The sequence below is a fragment of the Panthera tigris genome, chromosome A3 (assembly GCF_018350195.1).
Source record: "Panthera tigris isolate Pti1 chromosome A3, P.tigris_Pti1_mat1.1, whole genome shotgun sequence".
In the NCBI taxonomy this organism is placed as follows: Eukaryota; Metazoa; Chordata; class Mammalia; order Carnivora; family Felidae; genus Panthera; species Panthera tigris.
The window spans coordinates 18,693,241-18,716,166 of record NC_056662.1 but is presented as its reverse complement, the minus strand read 5'-3'; the positions used below and the strand labels follow the sequence as shown (position 1 = coordinate 18,716,166).

At 48.2% G+C, this 22,926-nt stretch overlaps 1 protein-coding gene across 7 annotated transcripts in view; it reads right to left on the bottom strand.

Moving 5' to 3' along the window:
- Positions 1-243: 243 nt before the first annotated feature.
- CHD6 (chromodomain helicase DNA binding protein 6) overlaps positions 244-22,926 on the bottom strand; it is a 205,100-nt gene continuing 182,417 nt past the window's right edge. For 5 of the 7 annotated variants that reach the window (XM_042980386.1, XM_042980392.1, XM_042980388.1 and 2 more), the window contains 9 exons: positions 21,324-21,532; positions 18,645-20,222; positions 15,161-15,312; positions 14,582-14,788; positions 13,127-13,579; positions 10,987-11,178; positions 9,883-10,002; positions 8,066-8,116; positions 244-3,431 (listed from right to left, as the gene is read on the bottom strand). In XM_042980386.1, the coding sequence (XP_042836320.1) occupies positions 2,535-3,431; positions 8,066-8,116; positions 9,883-10,002; positions 10,987-11,178; positions 13,127-13,579; positions 14,582-14,788; positions 15,161-15,312; positions 18,645-20,222; positions 21,324-21,532 (3,859 nt within the window). In that variant the 3' untranslated portion in view covers positions 244-2,534. The remainder of the gene's footprint in view (positions 3,432-8,065; positions 8,117-9,882; positions 10,003-10,986; positions 11,179-13,126; positions 13,580-14,581; positions 14,789-15,160; positions 15,313-18,644; positions 20,223-21,323; positions 21,533-22,926) is intronic. The other 2 variants (XM_042980390.1, XM_042980391.1) reach the window with 2 other exon arrangements.

Genomic DNA, 22,926 nt, shown 5'->3' with positions numbered 1-22,926 from the left:
AAAGTGGGCACTCGGAAAGACCGTGGACTGCTGTGTGCAGATGATGTATTTATACAAGGCCCAGGCAGCAACAGACATCCAAGTGCCACTGAATTTGACTTTTAAAATTGTTTTTTTTTTTTGTTTTTTTTTTAAATCCAGGATCAAGACCACAGACAATTTATTATGTAAGACACGGGGTGAAGAATGACCAAGGAAAGTTATGGCTGTGAGTGACATGGAACTTAGATGAAAAGGCTCAAGTTTGCTGAAGAGAGTTTAAATTTGGCTTTTGCTCTTGGAAACGTCAAAATAATCATAAGAAGCACTTATGCCTTACAGAGCAAATAATCCACAGAGTGTCATTTTCATTTTGCAAACAGGGACACAATAGCAGTCAAATATAAGCCTAAACACCCAGAGAGTTAAACATACAGGTTCGGTAAGATATAACAAGGGGTTTAGCATGCTGGTGGGTTTTTAAATCAAATCCATATTGAACCCTGTGACCTACTGGAGGTTCTAAGTGGAACCTAGGGAAAGCAGCTTTTCCATACAAAACAACAACGAGGACAACAAAGGAAACCCAGGCTCTGCTGGATGTCTATAATACTCATTTGCAGTAAGGCTTTCAAGATACATGAATTTTTATAGCATTTGTATTTTAAGGATTTAGGGCAAATACATTTTTTTTCTACTTGATAAAAAGAAAATTAGTACTTAAAAGGTTCAAAAATATATCGATTGAGTGATTTTTTTTTTACATAAATAAATTATATTGATTTTTAGGATTTAACAGCTGAAAAAACCCTTTCTGCTTCCACTGGAGGCAAAACTGAACAAAATGTTAGTTAAATAGAGAGCAGCATTTCTAAGAAATCTGTTGTCAGCATTATCGACCATCTATGCTACAAAGATGTCATTAAATAGGATTTGTTCAATCAACGGATTCTTTCTTCTTATGCGATCGGTTACAGAATTTCTGATTTTTATCTCTGATTCATAACTCCACCGTTCGAAGATACATCTTATTTTTTTCTTCGGTCACAATTTAACAGACTTCTTTGAGATGCTCATTTTAACATTTACATAATTTATAATCCCAAATGTATAAAAGACAATGACAAAAGCATCATAAATAAATAATGCAAACTGAAATAGTTATGTCAAACTTTTGGACCTTCTGATAAATTAGCAAAACTGTAACAGGAAAAGTAAAAAATACAGTAAATTGTGGCAACACCAAGTGAAACTGGTACCAATAGCACTTCCAACGTCTCTGACGGCCCCCGCACGGGCCCTGTGCCCCCCAAGTCCTGAACCACGAGCTTATTTCCAGTCTCAGAGCACGACCGGCCCTCTGGAGTGCGGGACACAAGTGGGAGGGGAACGCAGGCAGGGTTAAGCGCCACTCAGGCAGGTGCTTCCCGAGTGAGAAGGGAAAATGATGTTAATTTGCAACAGTCTCGACTAACCTGATCTGGAATCTGGGTCCAACTGTGTAATGGAAACCGAATAGAGAAAGAAAAAAAAAAAAAATGGGAGAGAAGAAACAAATTTTCACAGTCGTTTTATAAAGGTGGCACACACCAGTTCGGACAACCTCAAATAATTTGACGAAGGGACCTAGCAAAGTGTAAAAGTGTTGAGTGACTATATCCTCGAAGGCTCCAGAAAGAGCCCTACTCTTGGTGAAGGGGAGCACAAAGTAAAAACTTGTGAGGGCCTGGTGGTGGCCAGAGCGATCCTTGAGAGTGAGGTGAGCAGTGTGCAGCCCCACAGAGGACGAGCCCCTCACCCGCCCCCATTGCCGGCAACAACCCCGGTGTGTAAAGCTTTTCCATACTGAGAACGATCTTTACGTGGGGGAGACGGCATACATATGTATAAAATAATGCCTCGTCAGTATTCCTTCTTGCTGCAGGTGTCTGAAAAACCATTAAGGGGGATGTCCTGTTACTACCAGTAAGGTTTTTGCTTTCTAAAGAAATGAGTATATGCATTTTCAACCATTAGTTATATACTTCTGTCTACACTACTCATTTAGTCCTCATGATAAAATAGGGAAATATCTTAACTAAAAAATACGCACGAGCACTTCCTTCTTCTGTGCTTTTTGGTTTCCCCATTAGATTCTTCCCATTCAACACAGCTCACGGAAAAAAGAGCTCCTCTCTGTCTCTGTTCTTTGGCCCTTTGGTGGTAAATCCCTAGACAGCTTTCTTTTGCCACTGTCCCTCCTCAGGTGAGTGGGAACTTGGAAGAGAAGGGGGAAGGGTGTGTCACCACATACTGTATTAGCTACGGTTGCTGGAATGAACAACTGGGTAACAGAATGAGAATTCTGTGCCTCCTACACTAGGTCGACGACACTCAGCTAATGAAGTGGCAAGACCCTGCAACTATTAACATCTGTGACCACAGTTCTCAGAAAATTAGGTAGGTAATATTACTTATGGAAACACAGGTTCTTATGAAGGTGGAGTGAGGGAAGTAACAAACCTTTATGGGATAAGAAACTTACAAGTCACAATCATTTCTTAAATGAAACAGTTCTAATTGGTGTCACTGTTGGAGTCTTTGAGGCCCCCTTCCCTGGCCTGTGCCACATGTCCTCTCTCTGGAGGGACGGGGGCCCTGGGTTCGGGGCAGTTCTGATCGCCGCCTGGCTCCTTTTCGGACCCGGGAGCAGGCTCTGGGTTGGGGTTCAGGCTGTCCCCTTTTGTTTTCTTCTTCTTCCGCTTCTGGCTCTCCAGACCTACTGCTTCAGAGTGTCTGGCCTGCTGCATTGCTGGCAGAGCCATGCCCATGCCCGGGGACAGAAACATGGATGGGTAAATGAGTCCAGGAGACACTCCTGGGATGAGAAAGGGGTTAAAAGCCACAGGACTACTGGTAGTTATTGCAGGTTCGGACTGATCAGAAAACGGACCAGGACCAGGCTTGTCTTCAGCTAATGTGTCCGTTTTTACATCATGGCTACTCGGCTTGTCTTCTACAGTCTTTTCGGTCGCTGCTGTGCCACTTTTTGTTGTGCTTGACAGAGGCGCTGCAGCGGTGTTGGTGCAGGCAGTGGCCATGGGTGCATTGAGGAGTCCCCCGACACCGAACATCTGGGGCACCGCGGCCATTCCCGGCAGCATCATGGGCAGCATGCTCAAGGTGCTTTTGACCTCTTCGCCCGTGGGCATCGCGGCGAAGCCAGCCGGGAACCCCACCAGGCCCGTGAGGGGGATGCCTGGCAGATTTCTCATGTTCTGGAGTCCTACCAGGTCCATCCCAGCGATCAGTCCGTTCATGAACAGTGGCCCCATCCCCGAGGGAGAGTCCGCCACGATGGCAGGGGTCTTCAGGAGCTCGCTCCGAGGCCGCCTCCCCCTCCTTCGGGGGCCTGCATCTCGAAGAACAGGCTCGGCCAGGGTGTGATTGAACTTGTTTTCTGGGAGAAATCCCTGCAAAAGGACAAAGAAACACGAGATGCCGAAGGTTACTGGAGGGCAGGTGATGGGCTGGGGATGAAGACCAGGGTTCTGCACTGGGCCAGACTGCCCCTGTTCCGCCAAGGACCCGAGTGGGAGCCCCCTGCCTACCTGCCTCGACAGCTCTCTAGCCTAGGTGCGCCTGAGGTCGTTGGCTTGGGAGGCCGAGAGCCAGCCACCACCAGCACACGACAGCGGCATCCACTCCCTGGAGGAGCTCGTCAGAGAGCTGGGAACTGGAGCCCAGCTAAGGACACGCAGGTCTTAGGCGAGACTTACAGCTGCAAGGCCTTGACCAAAGCGAGCGTTCATCTTCCTTGTGACACAGAAGCAACAAAGCAGAGTAGGGGAGACAGAGTTTTGCAGGAGATGGACCTGAATTTTGGTCCCAGCTCTGTAACCAGATGTGGGACTCGGGCCACCTCAGCTAGACTCGCAGAGTGCAAGTGAGAAAGGACCATGACATCTCTCTGGCCTTACTGGAGGCAAAGTGTGCAGCACATTACCCGACCCACAGGAACAAGTGCTTACTGGAGGGGTGCCAGTGACCGCACATACCTCACTCCCTGTGGGTCACAAGTTCCTGCAGGACAACTCTGTCACCAAACAGGGTGTCTACATGTTTGCTGAGGAGACGAGGGCATTCTTAATGTGGCTGGGGAAACACATCATAGTGACTGATGTTCTGGTTTCCCTCAAGGGAGGCAGTCTAATTTCCCTCTCATCAGAGGGCCGTGCTCTGGTTTTCCCAGCTGGTGGAGAACCCCGGGGCTAAGCACCACGCGGCCCGCCATCCAGCTCTGCTGGCACGTGGGTCACCCAGCACCACGCATGCTCTGCTACCGCCATGCGGACGATTTACTATGGGGAATCAGGGAACCTGCTGCTCCAACGGCATCAGTGAGTGGTAGGCCACACGGCGGACAAAGCACCAGGCTGGCAGCGGGCTTGCTGCAGCCTTATGCACTCCTTCCTTCGTGACCGTGATTCAGGGGCTCTGGGGGGCGACGAGGATGTACCAGAGCCTGCCGGAGAGCCCACTCTGCCAGAGCTTCCCGTCTGGTTGCAGAGAGAGAATTAAACAAACCGGTGCAATTACAGCATACCTAACTCTGAATTTGTTCCCAAAGCAGCACAAATAATCCCCATAGCAAGAGAAAGGGAGAGATTTCTCTCAGGACCCTCTGCATGGAACCCCTGAGTCACCCGGGAAACCACACCTTTCCCTCTTTCTACTGCCTCCCGCTCCTCCCTGCTGTCATTGAGCTCGTGGAGGCGGTGCGTGTCCATGGGCTCAAAGGCAAGTTGGGACAACTGCCGTTGAGCAGTCTCAATCTTTGTGGAGAAGAGCATGGAGAAAAAGCCCTTCCCTGTGGTCCCTGGAAGTCCTCTCTCCTTTCTGAGCCATTGAAGGAAAGCAGCCTTAACTGCCTGGGCTTCTCCTCGTGGGTCCTGTTACAAAGCTGGTGTGATTCTGCCACCTTCTCTTTGATCACAGCAACGATGAGGCTAAAGATGTTGAGTGGCCATTAGGGATCCATCACGGTGGGTTTGCACTGGGGACGCAGGTCACCATCAGGGCTGGAATGTGGAAGCCGGGACAGGCCCCAGCACAGCAGCATGACGTGGGAGGGCCCAACAGTGAGGCCCCCCCGTGCGCCGATGCTGGAGGAGCCCACGCTTCTCTACGGCTGACTCTGCTGCCTTCTCAGGATGCTCAGCTGTTTGTATGCACGCCTTCCCTTCCTGCAAGTCTGCAGTGGGGAGTGGGGACCTGATAAGACACAGTTGATACTCCACCAGTCTACTCTGAGGCCCAGATGCAGGGCCCCGGCTGCAGTCCTTACTGGAGCATACTTGGAGTGAGAAGGCAGGGACAGGTCGCACCAAGAGACACCAGAAGGGCCTGAAAAATACTTTCATTAGGGCCAGGACTGCTAAAGAAAATAGGAAAGGAAGTCAGGAGTCCACAGATACCTAAGGGCTGAGACTGACAGCCAGGTCTGAGAATAGTTAAGATGACTCTTCACAACCTTGGGGCGCCTGGGTGGCTCAGTCGGTTGAGTGTCCGGCTTCGGCTCAGGTCATGATCTCACAGTTTGCAAGTTCGAGCCCCACATCAGGCTCACTGCTATCAGCACAGAGCCTGCTTTGGATCCTCTGTCTCCCCCTTCTCTGCCCCTCTCCTGCTTGCACATGGGTGCGTGCTCTCTCTCTCAAAATTTTTGAGAACAATTTTTGAAGAAAAAAGAAAGATGTCTCTTCACAACCCTCCTAAGGACCTCTACTTCAAACTTTAATCCAGGAGTTCTGGCATCTCCATTCAGTTCCCTGCCTCTCTTCTGCCTAACTGTTAAAGAAGCAATCCTTAGAAACTCCAACAGATCTCTGCTTAAAGGGGTAGCTGTAGAGATGGGGTTAGTTGGTAACACGGGTCCTCGGTGAACACACCCGTGTGGTGGGCTGCCAAACGAGAAGCGGCTGGGAACGGAGGCATGGGGACCTTGGTAGTGGCAGTGTGGACAGGACCGTGGCCATCCCAGAGGGGCAGTGGGGACTGGAAGAGCAGCAGGAGTACTGACAGTGCACTAAATGTGCACCTGCCCTGCGTCAGGCAGACGTTAAGGGTTCCATGTGCATTAGTCATCCCACCAGCCCTGAGGGGTCAGGACAATTGTCACAGCCATTTCACAAAGGATTTACAGATTCGTACATGTGAAAGATGTGTATTTGAATGTTCCCAAGTCCCCAGGAATAAGGTTATTTTTGAAGTCCTACATCTCTCCCTCAATTTCCCACAGAATATTCAAGACAAACCCGATCACGGGCAAAAAGCTTTATGATGGTTGACTACAAGAAAACTCTTCTCCAGAAGCCTCGGTTTAAACTAGCAGAACTGAGGGAACAGTGATACTGTCATGCTTAGCGCCCCACTTCTTTCTCACAAAGTGGGAGAAGCAGGGATCTGCCCCAGGGGCACAGCAGACCCTTCCCAGCCTGGCTGTCGCATGCACCTCACCACACTGGCTCTTACTCCCACCCGTGACCAGTGCCTGCTCTTCGCTGGGCCGGTGTGTCCAGGGTGCTGGGCAGCCACTCACCCTGGCTCTGGGGATGATCACTTGGGGAGCAATCCCCGCCTGGTTCCTATTTCTGAACAGAGAGAGTAGCACTTGAGGGACCGGGGCCAGGCTAAAAGCAGAACTTGTAACGCACACCAGTCAGCCAAGGGCCCCAGCCAGGGGAGCTGCAACAGGACCACAGGGCTTTTCCAGGACCTCTTCCCTGCAGCCCAGCCACAGCCGAGAGCCAGAGAAAGGTGTTGGGGTGTGTCTTTTTCCTTTATACCCACAAAGTTCCCTCCTAACTCTCCAGTAGAGGGTGTGTTTGATCTGAGAAGCCTTTATGTTAGGAAGTAAACCCAGAGCTTGATAAACAATGCCTCCATCTTCTTTTCCAACAATTTGCTATAAACCAGATGTTCTTTAACATCTGGGCATCTGGGGCATCTAGGGCTAGACACCTCGTCAAGCCCTATATCCCGCAGGATCTTTGGCATGCCCCTCCGGCATCAGGATGTCCAGAAATGTTCCTCCCCTGCTCTTGTTGTGAGCCTCTGACATAGAGAAAGTGCTGAGCCCTTTCAGAACTGGGAACCTGCCAAGGAGGCATACTGCCTTCTCCCCTTCAGGCTGGATGAGCAGCAGCAGAAAGGTCCCAGGGGTGAAGACAACGGCTCTTCATCTACTGCCATGCAAGAGGGGTGCTCGCAGAGGAAGTCAGCTCTCACCACTTCCTGTGGGAGGGATGGTCCCTCCAGCCGCCGAGCTGCTGCCCACCCTAGTCAGGTGCCCCTCCCAGCAGCTAGGCGACCACACACAGCGGCCAAGTTGGGCTTTGGCAGCTTTCCCTCCTAGTAATTATACCCTGAGAGCAAATCTGCTTCCTCCTCCAGGGAAGCCTGGGGAGAGGGCAAGGAGAGCAGGGAGCAGGAGAGTCAGACGTTAAGCAACACTGGAGGTAAATCTGCTCTTCCAAGCCTAGAAGGGCATCTTCACCAATACACAGAAGCACATATTCCAAAGCCTGTGGATTCTAGCTCTCAAACTTAACTCCTGGTAGAGGAGGAGGAGAAGGTGGTGACCAGAACTTCCTTGCTCCTCCCAGGAAGGTTAGGAGGGTTAGCCCACAAATATTCATGACTGAAGAGAGACCTAACAAACCAAAGGAGGTGTGTGTGGAAGCAAAGTTAAAATTCCTACACACAAAACAATGAAACAAAAACTAGCCCTAGAAGACGTTTTTGGGGCAATTCGGGAAATCTGAATGTACACTAGATATTAGATATTAATATTCACATGTGTGATAATGTTAGTAGGTAGGAAAATATTCTTAGAAGACACAGGCTGAAGCATGTAGGGGTGAGGGCTCATGTCTACAAGTTACTGTCAAATGGCTCAACAAGAAACAAAAAATCTATACACGCATCTAGACAAATGTAACTTACGTATGTATGTGCATGCACACACACACACACACACACACACACGTCTCACGAGCGCCCACTATGTACTGGGCATCCTGAAAGCTGAATCCCACAGCCTTACCGTGGCTGGTGGAGCTCGCCCGGCCGAGCCACAGCACACACAGCAGAAGGGCTGAAGGAAGGAAGAGGTTTCTTGATTTGAATCTGTTTTCCAGAAGCAGGGGTAGGATGGGTGGGGAGTGAGGTCTCCATGGGAAGACACCGGAGGGCTCCTGTCCCAGCAGGAGCTGTGGGAGACAGTGTTGAGGGGAAACTGGCCCTCCTGGGGTCAAGCAGCGTGTTGCTGTCTGGGCCTTGCTGGCTCTTCCCCAGTGGCGTGGCTGGGCAGCCCTGAGGACCGGGCAGACAAGTGCTTCCTCCCCTGGCCTTACTGCAAGAAAAGGGCCTCCGAGGCAGGGACTGTGTTTATTTAACAAGGGAGGAAAAGTGCATCTCTGGTAAGAGGCTGGCTTGCAAGAAGGGCTTAGAAATGGGTTTTCTGGCAAGGGGTCAGCATCTGTAGGAGAGTGATGAGCATTAATTTCCAGAGAACATGAGGGAAATTGTTAGACATAGAAAGAAATAAGAGGGCCAAGGAGGAAAGCACGTGGTTTCTCTGACACGTCTCTAAAACCAAGAGCTCAGAGGCTACAACAAAGCAAGGACCACAGTCTCTCCTGGATGCCTTCCATGTGACGCCCTGTGTGGAGACACAAGGAGAACGTGGGGAGACGGCATGAGGGCTGGAGAAAGACGGCTGGGCTGAGAACTACAGTTGTGTCAGCTTGCACAGCACAAGGAGGTCTAAGAAAAGGGGTGGGAGCGACACTCTCTGACAGTAAAGGAAGAGAGGGGCAAAAGGGCAGCTTTTCCAGTGTGATAAGCTTTCTGACAAGCTTCCGACCTTGGGACGGGGCCCCAGCCCCACTCCTGGAGTGGCTGCTGTGGGGGATGGGGATGAGGGAGGAGCAGGTATGTGTGAAGAGCTGCTAGACCAACCCACCAGGTGACATCGGTCACAGCCTCCTTTAAAACACTAAGTAACAACTTCCTTCTGCAAGAGGAGGAAATGACTAGGGTGGGTGGTCTTCTGGAGCTGAAAGAAGAAAATCACATCCAGGCAATCTCACTAAGCAGGGAATTCGTACCCAAGGAAAACCCCAGCTGGCAGAGCCTGGAGGAGAAGGCATTTAGGAAAGTCCATGCTTTTGGGGGGACAACCCGAGAGGGGTGGATGCCCAGGAGGCTCTTGAGAGGCTCCCTGTTTGGGGAGGATGCACTTTTAGGAGGTAAGAAGTGCATTTATGTATGATTTGCCTAAGCTTTTCAGGTTGCAGTGTTATTACTGCCCCCTAGAGGTTCTATCTTTGCTATTACAACTCTACTCTGAGCTATAGTTAACTCAGATGCATTAGGCTACAAGTATTTCACAGATGGCTTTGAAGTCTCTTCCAGGCTCATGATTCTATACGAGGAATAAGACAGGGCTTGGAGTCAGCTGTTTTTCATCACCAGTGAGGATGGACTAGGAGAAAATGTCTTAAGTGGAAATTTCCAAAAATGACATTTGTTAACACTAGAAACAGACTCCTGACAGGGGTTAAGGTCTCCCTGAACTCTCTACACTGTAATGGGGAAGGGGGGATTATCAAGTTTTGGAAATAGTTAAAGTACAAATTTAAACCAAAAGTTTTGGAGGTAAAGGGTGAAAACAAAGGACGACGGGAAGTCCTACTGCTGCTCAAGAGGCCCCAGTACCACTTATCTCTACTTATCAACTTCCTCCCGTGCTGGCCTCTTGTCCTCTCGGGAGATGCTGCCTGGCTCCCTACTTCCCAGCTGGAGCTTTCCCCAAGTCCACAAGGCTTGGCTCCACTGGGACACGTCCCTCTTCCTTACCCTTAGTCCTGGCTCCTTGGGGACAGCGGGAACCCTCTCTTCCCCACTCAGGGAGTTGACGTCTAATTTTCCAGGTTCCTTACAGCGTGGCCTCCTCTGCTTTGGTTTGTCTGAAAAATTCTAGGAGGCAAATGGAAATCAACATTACAAAACATTCTGTCACAGATTCTTCTGAGGAGGGTGGGGCTTTTCGGGTGGTTTTGCTCTTGTCTCATTAATGGCCCTCTGTACAGGACCTAGTCAGGTTAGGTTGAAAGACACAGCTACCAGGCCCTCAGCGAGGCTTTCTTTGAGGCAACAGTGTTCCTACAGCTGGAGAGCAGGATGTGTGGGCTTCCTTGTCAGACCTGAGCTGACTCACTAGTCTCCCAGAGTACTGTTTAATCTCTAGCTGTCACCTCCTCATCATTTCCCCCAATTCTCTCTCCACCACTACCTACCTGGTGGGCTCTGTCTCTGGAGGGTATGCATCTGTGAATGCACTCTCCTCCTTTTCTTGTGAGCTCTCTACCTCCACATCTTATCAGTTAGACGTACCCAGGACAAAGACGGTGGTGGGGTAGACAAACAAATGAGAAAAGGAAAACCAAGAAGAGACCTCAGTGGTCATACAGATTTCTAATCTGAAAGATCTGGGGCAAAGGCAGTAGAAGGACTTGAAGGACGAGTCCCAAAGCAGTAACTCGAGCTAAGAGCAGACACTCCTCCCTACAAAGTGGTCATATTTTCAAGTGGAAAGAATACATAGGGACATGTTCATGAAGCGGCACTGTTTATGCAACATAAAGATTTCTCTGTGCACTTAGGGTCTGGTGTGGTCGTTCTGGGAGACAGGGGCACTGAGTTTAGGCAAATTCTGTCCTCATAAGGTTTTGTGCAACGACTTGGTACAGCATTCTTACAGGGGCTGTGATTTGTTACTAGATACTCAGTGACAATTTAAACTTAAAAAAAATCCCAAAAAACAAAACTTTAAAATGATGTTCTCAGTTAACACAGATCTCTCCCAAACTTCCTAAGCTCCCCGAGCATGCTCCTCGTCAAACACAGCACCCCATCAGCGGGGAAGGAAATGGCAGGTCGGGCAGAACCAACAACACTTACTGCTCCAAAGCTAGGAACCTCTAAGGAGTAGTCGGCCTGCTGCCTCAGCCAGTCAAGGAGACTCTTGCTGGGAATGGCTTTCTCAGCCTGGCTGCCAGCTGCTGGGGCTGGCTCAGGGGCTGAAGCGGCAGACACCGGCCCTTCCGGATGTGAGGCGCTTGAGGGTGCCTGCCCTGGGTCTTCATGGACTTCCTGGACGAATGAGAAACAAGTACGTGCAGTTAACCATGACAGAATGAAAACCAGTTTCTGAAAGGAAAACACGTAAGGTGTTCTTTGCACCTTTCCATCCATTTCCCCCCGAATGTTACTGTGCTGGGGTGCTTGAGTAAGAATCTTCCACGCCACTGACCCACACGCGCGCTCCGGCAGGGGCTGGCGTTCCCTCCACCCAATGCTCCTCTCCCTGTCTTGTCTGCTTGGTAACCTTTAATTCCATCCTGTCTGCTCAGGTTCAGTGTTACCTCCTTTGCCACCATCAATGACCATCCCAGAGAGCACAGGCCACTCTACTTCCTGCTCCCCCACGGCGCCCTTCACAGGCTTTCCACATAACCGGAAATGCCACACTGCAATTTACTTACCTCTTCTTCCTTCTACAGGTTGAAGAGCTGTTACTCATCTCTGTATTCCCAATGCCTATAATCGGGTCCACGAAGTACAATATGGTGCCAGATATATGTTTGCATAATACATTTTTAAAAATACTCTGAGGCCAAGAGTATTTGTTTTCCTAGTCATTCCACTGCTAAATGTTTTCATAGTCATTCCACTGCCAATCTATGATCACTACAAAGAAACTAGGGCCTTGCACCTCTAAAAAATGAGACAACGGTCTTAAAAGCTTGCAGGACTGGGCAGGGAAAGAACCTGCCACTTCAGCCTCCCACATTATACAGAAAGTCTAAGAGGAAGACAAAACTTTAAAATATACCAAATAGCAGAGCTTAAAAATAAGGCCCTCAGGCCCCAGTGAACAAAGTCTTTGGTTTGGTTCCCTGATCTGCCACTTTACTGGATAATCTTGGGAAAATTATTTAATGCTTGTAAGCCTCAGTTTCCTCATCCATAAAATGGGAGTAACAACACCACTTTCACAGAGTTGTGAAGATCAAATAGGACAATCACACAAAACCCTGAACATAGTGCCCGGCACACGGTAAGCACTCATTAATACCGGTTACTATTATTCCTTTTACAATAAAACATGAAATGTGATTCCTGTTTTGGAGCTTGAAATTCAGTAAGTAGGAAAAACCAAGACACAAAGAGAAGTCAGTTGTCTCTGACACATTAAGAAAAGTCTATGGGGATCTCTCCTGGCCAGGCACACGGCTTCTAACCTTGTCTGTTGTTTACAATAATCTCCTCTGGGTTTAGGGGGTCCTGGCGTGACTCTGGTGAACCCTCCTCATGGCAGCCCTCTGTGGGAGATGCTGTGGGCCCACTACAGAGCAGTGAGGCTCAGAGGTGCACCCCATGTCACCCACTATGTCAAGCAGCAGAGCCAGGATCAACGTTCAGGATCCTGACCCCTGTGCCTTCTCCTGACCCCCAGCAGCTCCTGGAAAGCTGGAAAGCTCCTGGCCTGCCAATCTGCGTGCCACTGCCACAAACTCAACCCTGCCATTTGCTTTAACTCCATCACCAGTGGCTCTTCCAAAACACTGGGGGATATGGGCTGTTTGTACCGGAAATGCCAAGACCCCTGGCTCCTATCTCCAGGCTGCATGCAGGTGAAGGGTCCATAATGGATTAAACGCGTTTCTAGAAAAGACTGAGGGCAACTTACAACAAGAGACCCCAAGTGGGACAACTGAAATAGGGATAAAAAATCCACAAATTAAAAAACTGGGTGTCTGGGGAAGGGTTTGTTGCTCAGTGTAGAAAGGTCAGTGTTGGGGCGCCTGGGTGGCTCAGCTGGTTAAGTATCTGACTTTGCCTCAGGTCATGATCTCACAGTTCATGGGTTTGAGCCCCACACTGGGCTCTGTGCTGACAATGCGGAGCCTGTTTGGGATTCTCTCTCTCCTGCTCTCTCTGCCCCTCCCCTACTCTACCTCTCTCTTTCCCTCAATAAATAAATAAAAACTTAAAAAAAAAAGTCAGTGTTTTTTACTTACTGGCCTCATATACCCACCAAGATTCCTGCCTGAAGTGTCTGCTCCTTCAAAAAGATGAGGTCCATCCCTCCTTCAACATGTTTCCGTCTCCCTCTCCTCCTCCTCGTGGCAGCGTCATCTCTTCTGAGGTTTCCGTTGACGATCTGTCCTGTCACTGGATGGATCAGGCCAGCTTGCAGAATCCCAGACAAGTCCATGCCGAGGGCTCCTTGAAGTGAACCGATAGCCCCAATCTTAGGGGTGCTGGCGCTCAGTGGGAAAGGAGACGCGGCTCCTGGGGACCCCTCTGAAGTGCAGGAGAGGTCTATTGCAGACTCCCCGTGCCAGCCATTGAGGACGATGGGGGGGTGCCCGTGGGTGGCGGAGAACTGGTCCAGACCCCGCGCCTTTGCATCCCTCTCCACCTCAAACTCATAGGGCCGTCTGTGCTTTTGGTCATCCTTTGTGAATACTGGAGCCAGGAAGCTCTCCTGTGAACATACACAGGGGGCAAGAGAGGGGTGAATGCCACTTCTGTGGCCACATGGTAGCTCTTTCTCCCAGCCCGATTTCCTTGAGCCTAGTAAATTCCTAATCAACTTCATAGAAGTTCTTTCCACTCAAGGTTTCTCAACCCTTAGCACCAAATCACCTGGACAGCTTGTTAAAATGTCGATTCTACTTTAGTGGGTCTGAGATTGTGCATGTCTAACAGGTGTCCAGGTGCTACTAAAGCTGCTAGTCCATGAACTAGATCTCAGGGAAGCTCAGCCTCAGCTGTGCATCAGAATCTACTGGGAAATTAAAAAAAAAAAAAAAATTCCAATACTCAGTCTACACCCTGGACCAATTAAATCAGAACCAGCAGCTTTTCAAGGTCCCCAGCAGGTTCCACTGTGCACTTGAAGGTTGAGAGCCAGCGTGCTAACAACGTACCTCAAATTAAACCTTACTTATAAGCCTGAGTTTATAAAACCCATTCTGATTTCCCTAGTTTCTATCAGCTGCCATTGTTCTCGTAGCCTTCCAAGTACCGAACACACCGATCTGATCCATTCATGCCTCCCTTTCCTTATCCGTTTATTAGTTATCAAATCATGCTTTCCAACTCCCCCCCACCCCCGCCCCACCCTGTTTAGATACACTCTGCCACTAACCTGGTCTAGAACCTCAACTCTTCATCAGACCCACCCTTGGCCTCCCAGCTGCTGGCACTCTTCTTTCCTGACGCTCACGTCCCAAGAGCCCCGCACACCCCTCCAGCTGAGCTGTAAACCCTGTTCTCGTCATGCATTTCCCTGCCCTAAGACTTTCAGTAGCTCCCTGCTGCCTATAGGATAAAATCTAAATTCTTCAATTAAACTAATGACCGCACAAAAAAAGAATAAAAGTCCTATCCATTCAGTCAGTGTTTGCTGAATGAATGACTTAACTGAGAAGAGCCATGTGTCCCTGTTCTCTGCTGCACAGTCAGCCCCACGCTATGGCCTCACCTTCTGGATCTGGGCCACCAATGCTGCACCACTGCTGAAGCTGTGTTCTGATGTTTCTGGCTCCGAGATGCTGCTTCGAGAACCAGCACTGCTGGTTAACACAGGGGTGGGCAGTGTGCCCGGGGGCTCGTACTGCTGGCTGGAAGGCCACTTCCCCTTTAACACCACGTGGCAGATATTATCCAGGCGGTTGATTATCACGCGATCCTATAAAAAAGACCAAAAGCTATGAGGAGTAATCACCAAGCTACTCAAATTCACTAAGTCCCTTGAGATCACGTGTCAAGTTTTCTGAGCAGAAGGAGTTGATTAGAAAAGAGCACACTCAGATGTACTCACTTTACAAGTCTTAAAATAAGTTCTATGGTCCGGACAATGAAAATTAAAGCCATAGTGCTGTAAATACGAAGACATTTTTATATTATCGTCTAATCAGTCGAGTGTGTATGTCTTTAGTGTTCAAATGTTACCATTACTAATACCTTTTCAAGATATTACACATTTCTCTGAATTTATTATTCAGAAATACTCTACAAGCTGAGAAGGCTTTGGGTAGAAAACGCACACTCTGTGAGGTACCTTTGGCCACTCAGAGAAGGAAAAGAGGGTCTTCTCCTGGAGCAGTTGAGCAATGGTGGGAGCCCGAGCCTCCTGTAGGTCATCCCCGAGGTCTCCAGCAATGCCTGATGCTGAGCTCTTGCTCTCCTCTTCAGAGTATTTCCCTGGGTAATCTGCAAAGAAGGGTTTAAAAAAATCAATTTGGTACTTGGGAGACAGTAATGATCTGAAAGATTAGGACATCTGATCTGTCTTTTCAAAAAATTAGCTCATTCGGTGCTAACTTACTTGAAATTAAACATTAATGACCATGCCTTCTCTTTCCAGGAGGTTCTGGAAGAACCAAAATGCAGATCCTTCTTTAGGGCTATCCATGCAAGTCATGTGATAACTCTGCATCCACACCCCAACAAAAACAACAAAAGAAAAGAGGAGATTGTCCTGTGTATCCAAGAATGAGAGCAGGCTGAGCAGCAAGAGGCTCATGTAGAGTAGCTGACGAGAGGAAACTGAACATTGTAATATTTTGATGCATTGAAGGCACAGTCCACAGCAAGACGCTGATGTTAATGAAGGATGGGAGGTCCTGACACTTACAACAAAGGCAAAATAGACCTGATTCATGTCAACAATGATGCAAAGAACCTAGAACATTTATATCATGATGGAAACAAATGGAAACGCAGCTCATTCTTTCAAGTTTCAGTAGTGAAAGTTTATTATCAGTGTGAAATGGATCTTCAAAGATCCACTTACCAGTAATGATAGGGAATAAACACAGGGTAGCAAAATGTTCAGGGCAGGAAAAGCTGTGTGCCTCTTTCCTTGTGAAATGACAAGGAATGTCGATCCTCTGAAACACAGAGGTGGAGATTTCACTGCTGACTGTGCACCAGTCTAGGGAGCTGTGGGGACCCCTGACCACGAACAGGGCCTTGCCAGGCCGTTGGATTCAAGGATATGCAAGACAGATGTGGCCCTGACCCTCAGGCTCTTATGATTTCATGGGGGAAAGACAGGAAAATAGTAATGATAAACGAATAACTACAATTACAAACCATGGCAAATGTTTTAAAAAGAAGCAAGCTGTTATGATAGGGAAAAAGAGCTTTGGAAGGACCTGCTGGTAGAAGGTAAGGCTGGTAAAGAGGGCTTCTTGAAGGAGAGAACACCCAAGAAGAGGAGGAGGATGCTTCTTTTGGACGTGCTGAGGAACAAAGAGACACATCCAGGGGAAAAGTACAAAAATGAGGCTGGATGGGTAGAATCATCTAGATGATGCTGAATCCTGTAGGCCATGATAGAAAATTCAAATTTTACTCTAGATCTAATGGGGAGCATTCCTGAAAGGTTTTAAGCAGAGAGCCTGGATTTAAGTTTTATGAAAAAAAAAAAAAAAAAAAAAAAAGAAAGAAAGAAAAAAAGAAAAAAGATGTATGAGAGAAAACCGTGGAAAAGAGCCAGGAGACCTGGGGGCTGGCCCTGACAGCTGTACCAATTACTGCCCAACCTGTTCCACATCTCCTATTTGTGGAGGACCCCCTCTGAGGCCTGCAAAAGCATATATGTTATATGTGTGTGTGTGTGTGTGTGTGTGTGTGTGTGTGTGTGTGTGTATGCATTTATTTACTTATTTATGAGAGAGAGAGAGAGAAACAGAGTGAGTGCGTGTGCAGGGGAGGGGCAGAGAGTGAGGGAGGGGAGTGGACAGAAGATCCGAAGCAGGCTCTGTGCTGATAGTATCCAGCCTGATGCAGGGCTTGAACCCATGAACCACGAGACCTTGACCTGAGCTGAAGTCAGACACTCAACCCACTGAGCCACCCAGGCGCCCCACCCCCACTTAAAAAAAATTTTTTTTTTAAATTTAAAAGCATTTAAAAACGTTTATTTATTTTTGAGACAGAGAGAGACAGAGCATGAGCGGGGGAGGGTCAGAGAGAGGGAGACACAGAATCCGAAACAGGCTCCAGGCTGTCAGCACAGAGCCCGACGTGGGGCTCGAACTCACGGACCGCGAGATCGTGACCTGAGCCGAAGTCGGACGCTTAGCCGACTGAGCCACCCAGGCACCCCTTAAAAGCATTTTTAAAAGCACTGGTGCAAGGGGGCCTGCCCGTGAGTGTGCCACTCACCAAAGCTCATCAAGCTGATGCTGCACCAAAGGGCCTCAGAGCACAGAGGTTTCTCCTCTAAACCATACCCTTCTACGCCCTGTACTCATTTCACCGTCTGGATTTCCAAGGACTGTTTGGTGATTTTCCCCATAACAAGGTTCAAAACACAATGTGGGTCACAAAGCAGTCATCCTTTGTAGCCTAGGCTGAGGACGCACAAGGTCAGAGACTGGCTCCCCACCGGTCAGCTGGGGCTACAAGTCGACCTAAGCTACTTTCAGGGGCCTGTCATTATCCCAGGTAGCATGTAAAGTTTAGCTTGGGTTTGGAACTCGTCCCAAGGGAGCCACTAATCACAACGACTAAAGCCAAAGGTAAGGGGCTTACAAATAAAAGGAGGCTAGATCATGCAGGGGGGCTCAGCTGAGCTCCTCTCCCTTTTTCCTGCTTTGATAGAAGGGCACTGTCCCAGAAGGAGGAAGCTGTGTCTGTCTCAATCTCTGAGCACCACACCTGGCATTAGGCCAAGCATGAACCGGGTTTTTTTGTCTTTTGGTTGCTTTTGACAATGACAAGGATAAATAGAATTGTTTTTGTCCATTGTAATATGTCTTCTTGGGTCTGAAGGAGTAAAAACACCAGTGAAAAAGGTAAAAACCAATTCTTGTTGCTCAGAGTCTCTAATCAATGTATCTTTGCAAAAGCACAGAAATATCTGAGTCATGTAGATTCTTAACATTTAGAAAGTCATCTTAACTTGAAGCCTTATCTAAGAATTTATTTAAAAAGACCAAATCTATTTGTATTTTTGTTGAGTTACTTGTAATTTTGTATTCTTATTCCTGTTAACTTACTAAAATGAATTTAAATTCAATGCACCAACATTGACTCACGGGTTTTGACGATAACATGAATAAATGGTCCTATCTTTGCTCACCTTAATAAAGATCGCATTTATTTGTATTTTTGTGGAGTTCCTGAAAAATTAACTGCACCTACACAAAACTGCAGGTTCTTGACGTTCCCAGGTGTTTTTACTTTGACCAGTTTGAAGCACGTCCCTTAGCGGAAGAACAAGTAACTTCCCCCAACAATGTATCTAGCACCTACTGTACAGAAAGAAGCCTACAGCCCTGCCCAAATCACAAGGCTGGTGCAGCAAAGGTGCTACGACTGTCCATAATCATCTTCAGTTCTAGAATGATCAGAGTTGAGCTACTCTGTCTCACTTTCAGACCAAGGCCTGTGACCTTTGGTCTTAAACGACAGGAGAGCGGGCAGGTCCCTCTCAGAAGCCACACCATCTCCTGACCCTCCCTCCACCCTGCCCCCTCCCTGTCACGTGAGAACTGGCTTATCCAGAACACCACAGACCGTGCAGACTATACCTTGAGCATGGCTGTTCCCATCTCTGTCGTAATCATCTTTACTCTCAAAATCCATGTCTTCGGACTTGAGCTCACTTGCTTCTGGATACGCAGGGAAACCTTTTTTGCCTTCTGCATTTTCCTTCCAAGGTTCTTTTGACAGCTCGTGCTTTCCCTGAAAGGGTTCTGATGGAGGAGCGGTGGGCTCACCCTCCACTGTGATATTATTTGTTTTGCTTCTGTACAGGTCTGGGGTATAACCCTTGGATTTGTCCACTTCAAACTCCTCGTTCTCGAGGCCACGTGCCCACCTCTCCGTGTGCTTGCAGTGACACTGACAGGCTGCTGGAGGAAAAGCCCCCTGTGGTCTAGGATGCTGGCTCATGGCCTCCAGGCTTCCTCTCTTGACCTCATCCACAGGGAGGCCTCGGCTCTTTTCCCTTAGGATATTAGCAGTGGGCTCGGCTAGATGCAAAACCTCAGGCCTTTCCCTCAGGCCTGTGGTCACACCTACGTTCTCCTCCTCATTCTCTTCCTCTTCCTCCTCCTCTTCACTGTGGTTCTGACTCAAAACCAATTTACTTTCTAAACTTTTGTTTTCTAATAAATCAATTAACTGCTGGTCTGATGACAAGCTTCTTCTGGAATCACAGACACTAAGATGGCACATATCTACAAACCCACTTTCATTTCCCTGATCCAAGGAAGGGGAAGCTAAGTGTTTGGCTTCTAGCTGCCCAATGCTTTCAGGCCTCTGCCCTGCCTCACTGCAGACATCCCCTTCCCTTGAAAGAGACAGCAACAGATGTTTTCCATTTTTGATGTTCATCTGAGCTACCCCTGCTTCTAAGCTACTCATAAAAGAGGGCCCTGAAGGTATTTCTGCCTCATGGCCAGCAGGCCGGCAGTTCCCATCTTTGCTTGCCGAGAGGGCCAGAGCATCCTTTCTGGGCTCTGTGTTTGTACTGGGGCTCTCCTGGAGAGAGCCCGGCTCTCGAATGAGAGCCTTCTTCCCATACATCATGCTCTCCAAGGACTCAGGCAGCAGACTTTCATCGTGGGTGATGGAAATGACATCCTGAACTTTAGAAATAAAGTTGTCACAAGTCATGTCAGATAAACTGCCCCCAGGTGGAGCGAGATGATCATCTCTACTTTCTATTTTCACCAGATGCTCAGGTTCATTTTCAAGGGGCTCTGAAGTCCTGCTCATCTGAGTGTATGTAAGAGATTCATACAGCCTGGAGTTGGTCTGGTAAAGGCAACAGAGACTTTCTGGTGCCTGGGCGTCCGTTCTCTTATGCTGGGCGTAGTTTCTATAGGCGTCCAGGAAGGACAGCTGGGGGTCGGTCATGATGTAATAGTCAGTGCGGTTCAGCCCATGCTTGGCGGTGCCGACGAGCAGGTCTCGGTCGTGCTTCCCACACTCCCACCAGACCGGGAGGTAGAGGCTGGGCCTGCAGAGCTGGAGGCGCTCGTGCAGCTGAGGACACCTCAGCACTTGCTCTCGGACCTTCCGCAGCAGCTCAATGCGGTACAGGGTTCTCGCGGCCCGTTCCTCCGTGATGGGTTCCACATAGATGCTGGGATCTGGGGGACCTGGAAAGCCAACACAGAGCCCATCACTGAAGGCAACCCCAGGACAACTGCTGCCCACCTGAGCCCCTGTATCTCTGGTTCTGCGTTTAACTCGCTGGCTCCCCAGCATGCAGTCCTAGGTGAGTGTGCCCCTGCTACACGGAAAAGCTACGACAATGGAAGGTTTTTATGAAACAAGGACAGACCCAGTAAGGGTGAAAGGAACACGAGAACTTCAGTTCTGGAGGTGACATGGGTTCTCATTCAGTAAGCATGTACTCGGTGCCCTGTACCCAAAGTCCTTTACGTGCCCTTCGGCTCTCATGGTTATGCTACGCTACAGCATCGTCAGCCCTGCCTAAAGGATGGGGAAGGAGGCTCAAACACGCTAACTTGCTCCACAGGGCAGAACCAGGAGTCGAGTCCAAGGCCCGGCTCCCTGTAGTCTATCCAGCTCCTTGGTTTTAATGAAAACACCCTAACCGTGTCACGTGGGGGCAGAAGCGGGGACGTGTGTGCATGCTGCCGTCAGCCCAGAACGCACACTGGGTGGGCTCTGTATTTGTTGTAGCTTTCCTACAATACAGTCCTATGGTCCAGACCAAGTTTATCTACAAACAAAGGCAGAAGAGGGACATCAAGGAAGAAGCTGTTGCAAATCTTAACCAAGAAGCAATTACTCTGAAGGCGTCCCTGTTGGAGCAGGGGATGTTTAAAACAGCCACTTCCTTTCTATAGCTACAATTCAACACATGGAAAAATAGTTAAAGTCACTAAGATGTAATCTAAGGACGGAGCAAAGTTCACCAGAGAATTCAATCTGTATGAGACTTAATGATCCACTGGAGGTTAATTAACAGCAGTCTCCCAATACTTCTGTGAGATGTTTATCTGAATTTCAGTTTTTGTTGAAGCTGCATCATTTTGGGAGAGAGATTTTATTTTATGAGGGTGGACCCAATTAGCAGTTCAGGAACTTGTGAAAACCCACTAGACTTTACCTGAATTCTTCGGGTAGACTCCACTCTCATGATCAGGATTACCTGAAGTGATTCTGTACCTTGAAAATAAACATGTCCCTTTCCCGTGTATCGGGGATATACAGACAGAGAATTTGCTCACCACCATCTTTCCATGTGGGCAGACGACAGACGTTCCGGCACATGGCCACAAAGCTATAAAAATAGTGCTCCAGGCTCTCATCCGACTTCTTGTCCAAACGGGAAATGATGCGGAACTGCGTCCAGTCAAAAGTTTTCTTTTCTTGATCATAAACAACCCCAAAGGAGGACACTGCTCTGTAGAAGTCTGCTTGCTCTCTCCTAGTCCACCTTGGGATTTAATCAGAAAGGGAGAGTGAGCTGTTTTCCCTTAAAAAAAAAAAGCCAACATCTACTTATTGAGTGCCTACCTACTAGGAGAGCCCATAGAGTCAAGAAAGCAGGGAGGGCGGTTTGCCTACTTTATTATTTTTATTTAAGTTAAATTGGGCTGAGAGGCTTATAATGAAAACAGCCTATTACCTTACCACTACTTTCAAATCTTTCAACTTCTTATGGTATTTATCTCTCCATTTCTAAGTCACATGTACAGACTTGCTATCTCTTGATTCATTAATTTTAGATTACCTAGTTTGTTTCTACTTGTTGGAGATGAAGACTCTAAAATCTTCATTTTAGATGAAGATGCTTCAATATTTTATTTATTTTTCCCCCGGTAAGGCAACACAGAATCAGAGAGTCCTGGAGGGCCTTAAAGTCACCTCCTTGCTTTTCCAAATGAGGAAACTGGTCCAGAGAAGGGAAGTGACTCCCTCAGCCACACATCTCCCCTATTTCACATAGGCTTTCTTCCAGTTTTATGTAGGTAGGTAGCCCATATCTAGGACACAAAGGTTCTCTAGTCTCTACATCCTGCAGGATTAAGATAATGATGTAAGGTGGCTGGAATATTATACCCGGCCCAGGGTCTTTATGAGGGGCTCTTGGGCATAGTACTTTCCATCCCCGGAGGGAGTTAGGCCAGGAGTGGGGTGAGGGAGTCACAGGAAGAATGAGAAGCAGGCAAGAAGGGCTCAGGTTCTCTTCGGAGCTGTGAAAGATGGAAGAAATATTTTCCCTGAATTACCAAATTTCATAAAGTCAGAAGGTATACACAGAAGTAACTGAGTTTGCTATTTTTTCTCTTTGGTGTTCTTTTAATTCAGTGGATGCTACATCAGAAGGATGGACAGATGGGGTGCCTGGGTGGCTCAGTCAGTTAAATGTCCGACTTCGGCTCAGGTCATGATTTCACAGTTCGTGAGTTCGAGCCCCGCACTGGACTCTGTGCTGACAGCTCAGAGCCCAGAGCCTGCTTCAGATTCTGTGTCTCCCTCTCTCTCTGCCCTTCCCCTGCTTGTGCGCTCTCTCTCTCTCTCTCTCTCTCTCTAAGAATAAACATTTTTTAAAAATTACGTAAGAAAAAAAAAGATGGATAGAAAGACTTAAAAGAACTGCAGCTTTGTTCATTTTTTTCTGGTGGCATCATTCCTAGACTGTGCTGGCCTTCTGTAGCCATTTTAATCGTAATTCTCAGATTGGCAAGTAACTCCTGATAATTTATCCCCTCCTTCTGAGCAGGCATTTTATAAGGGCTTACTGCTTTCAAAGTCTTGATAAGGACTGGTAACTATAACATGGCACCTTCATCACACACTATTCACTTCGCTGCTAAAAGAACACGG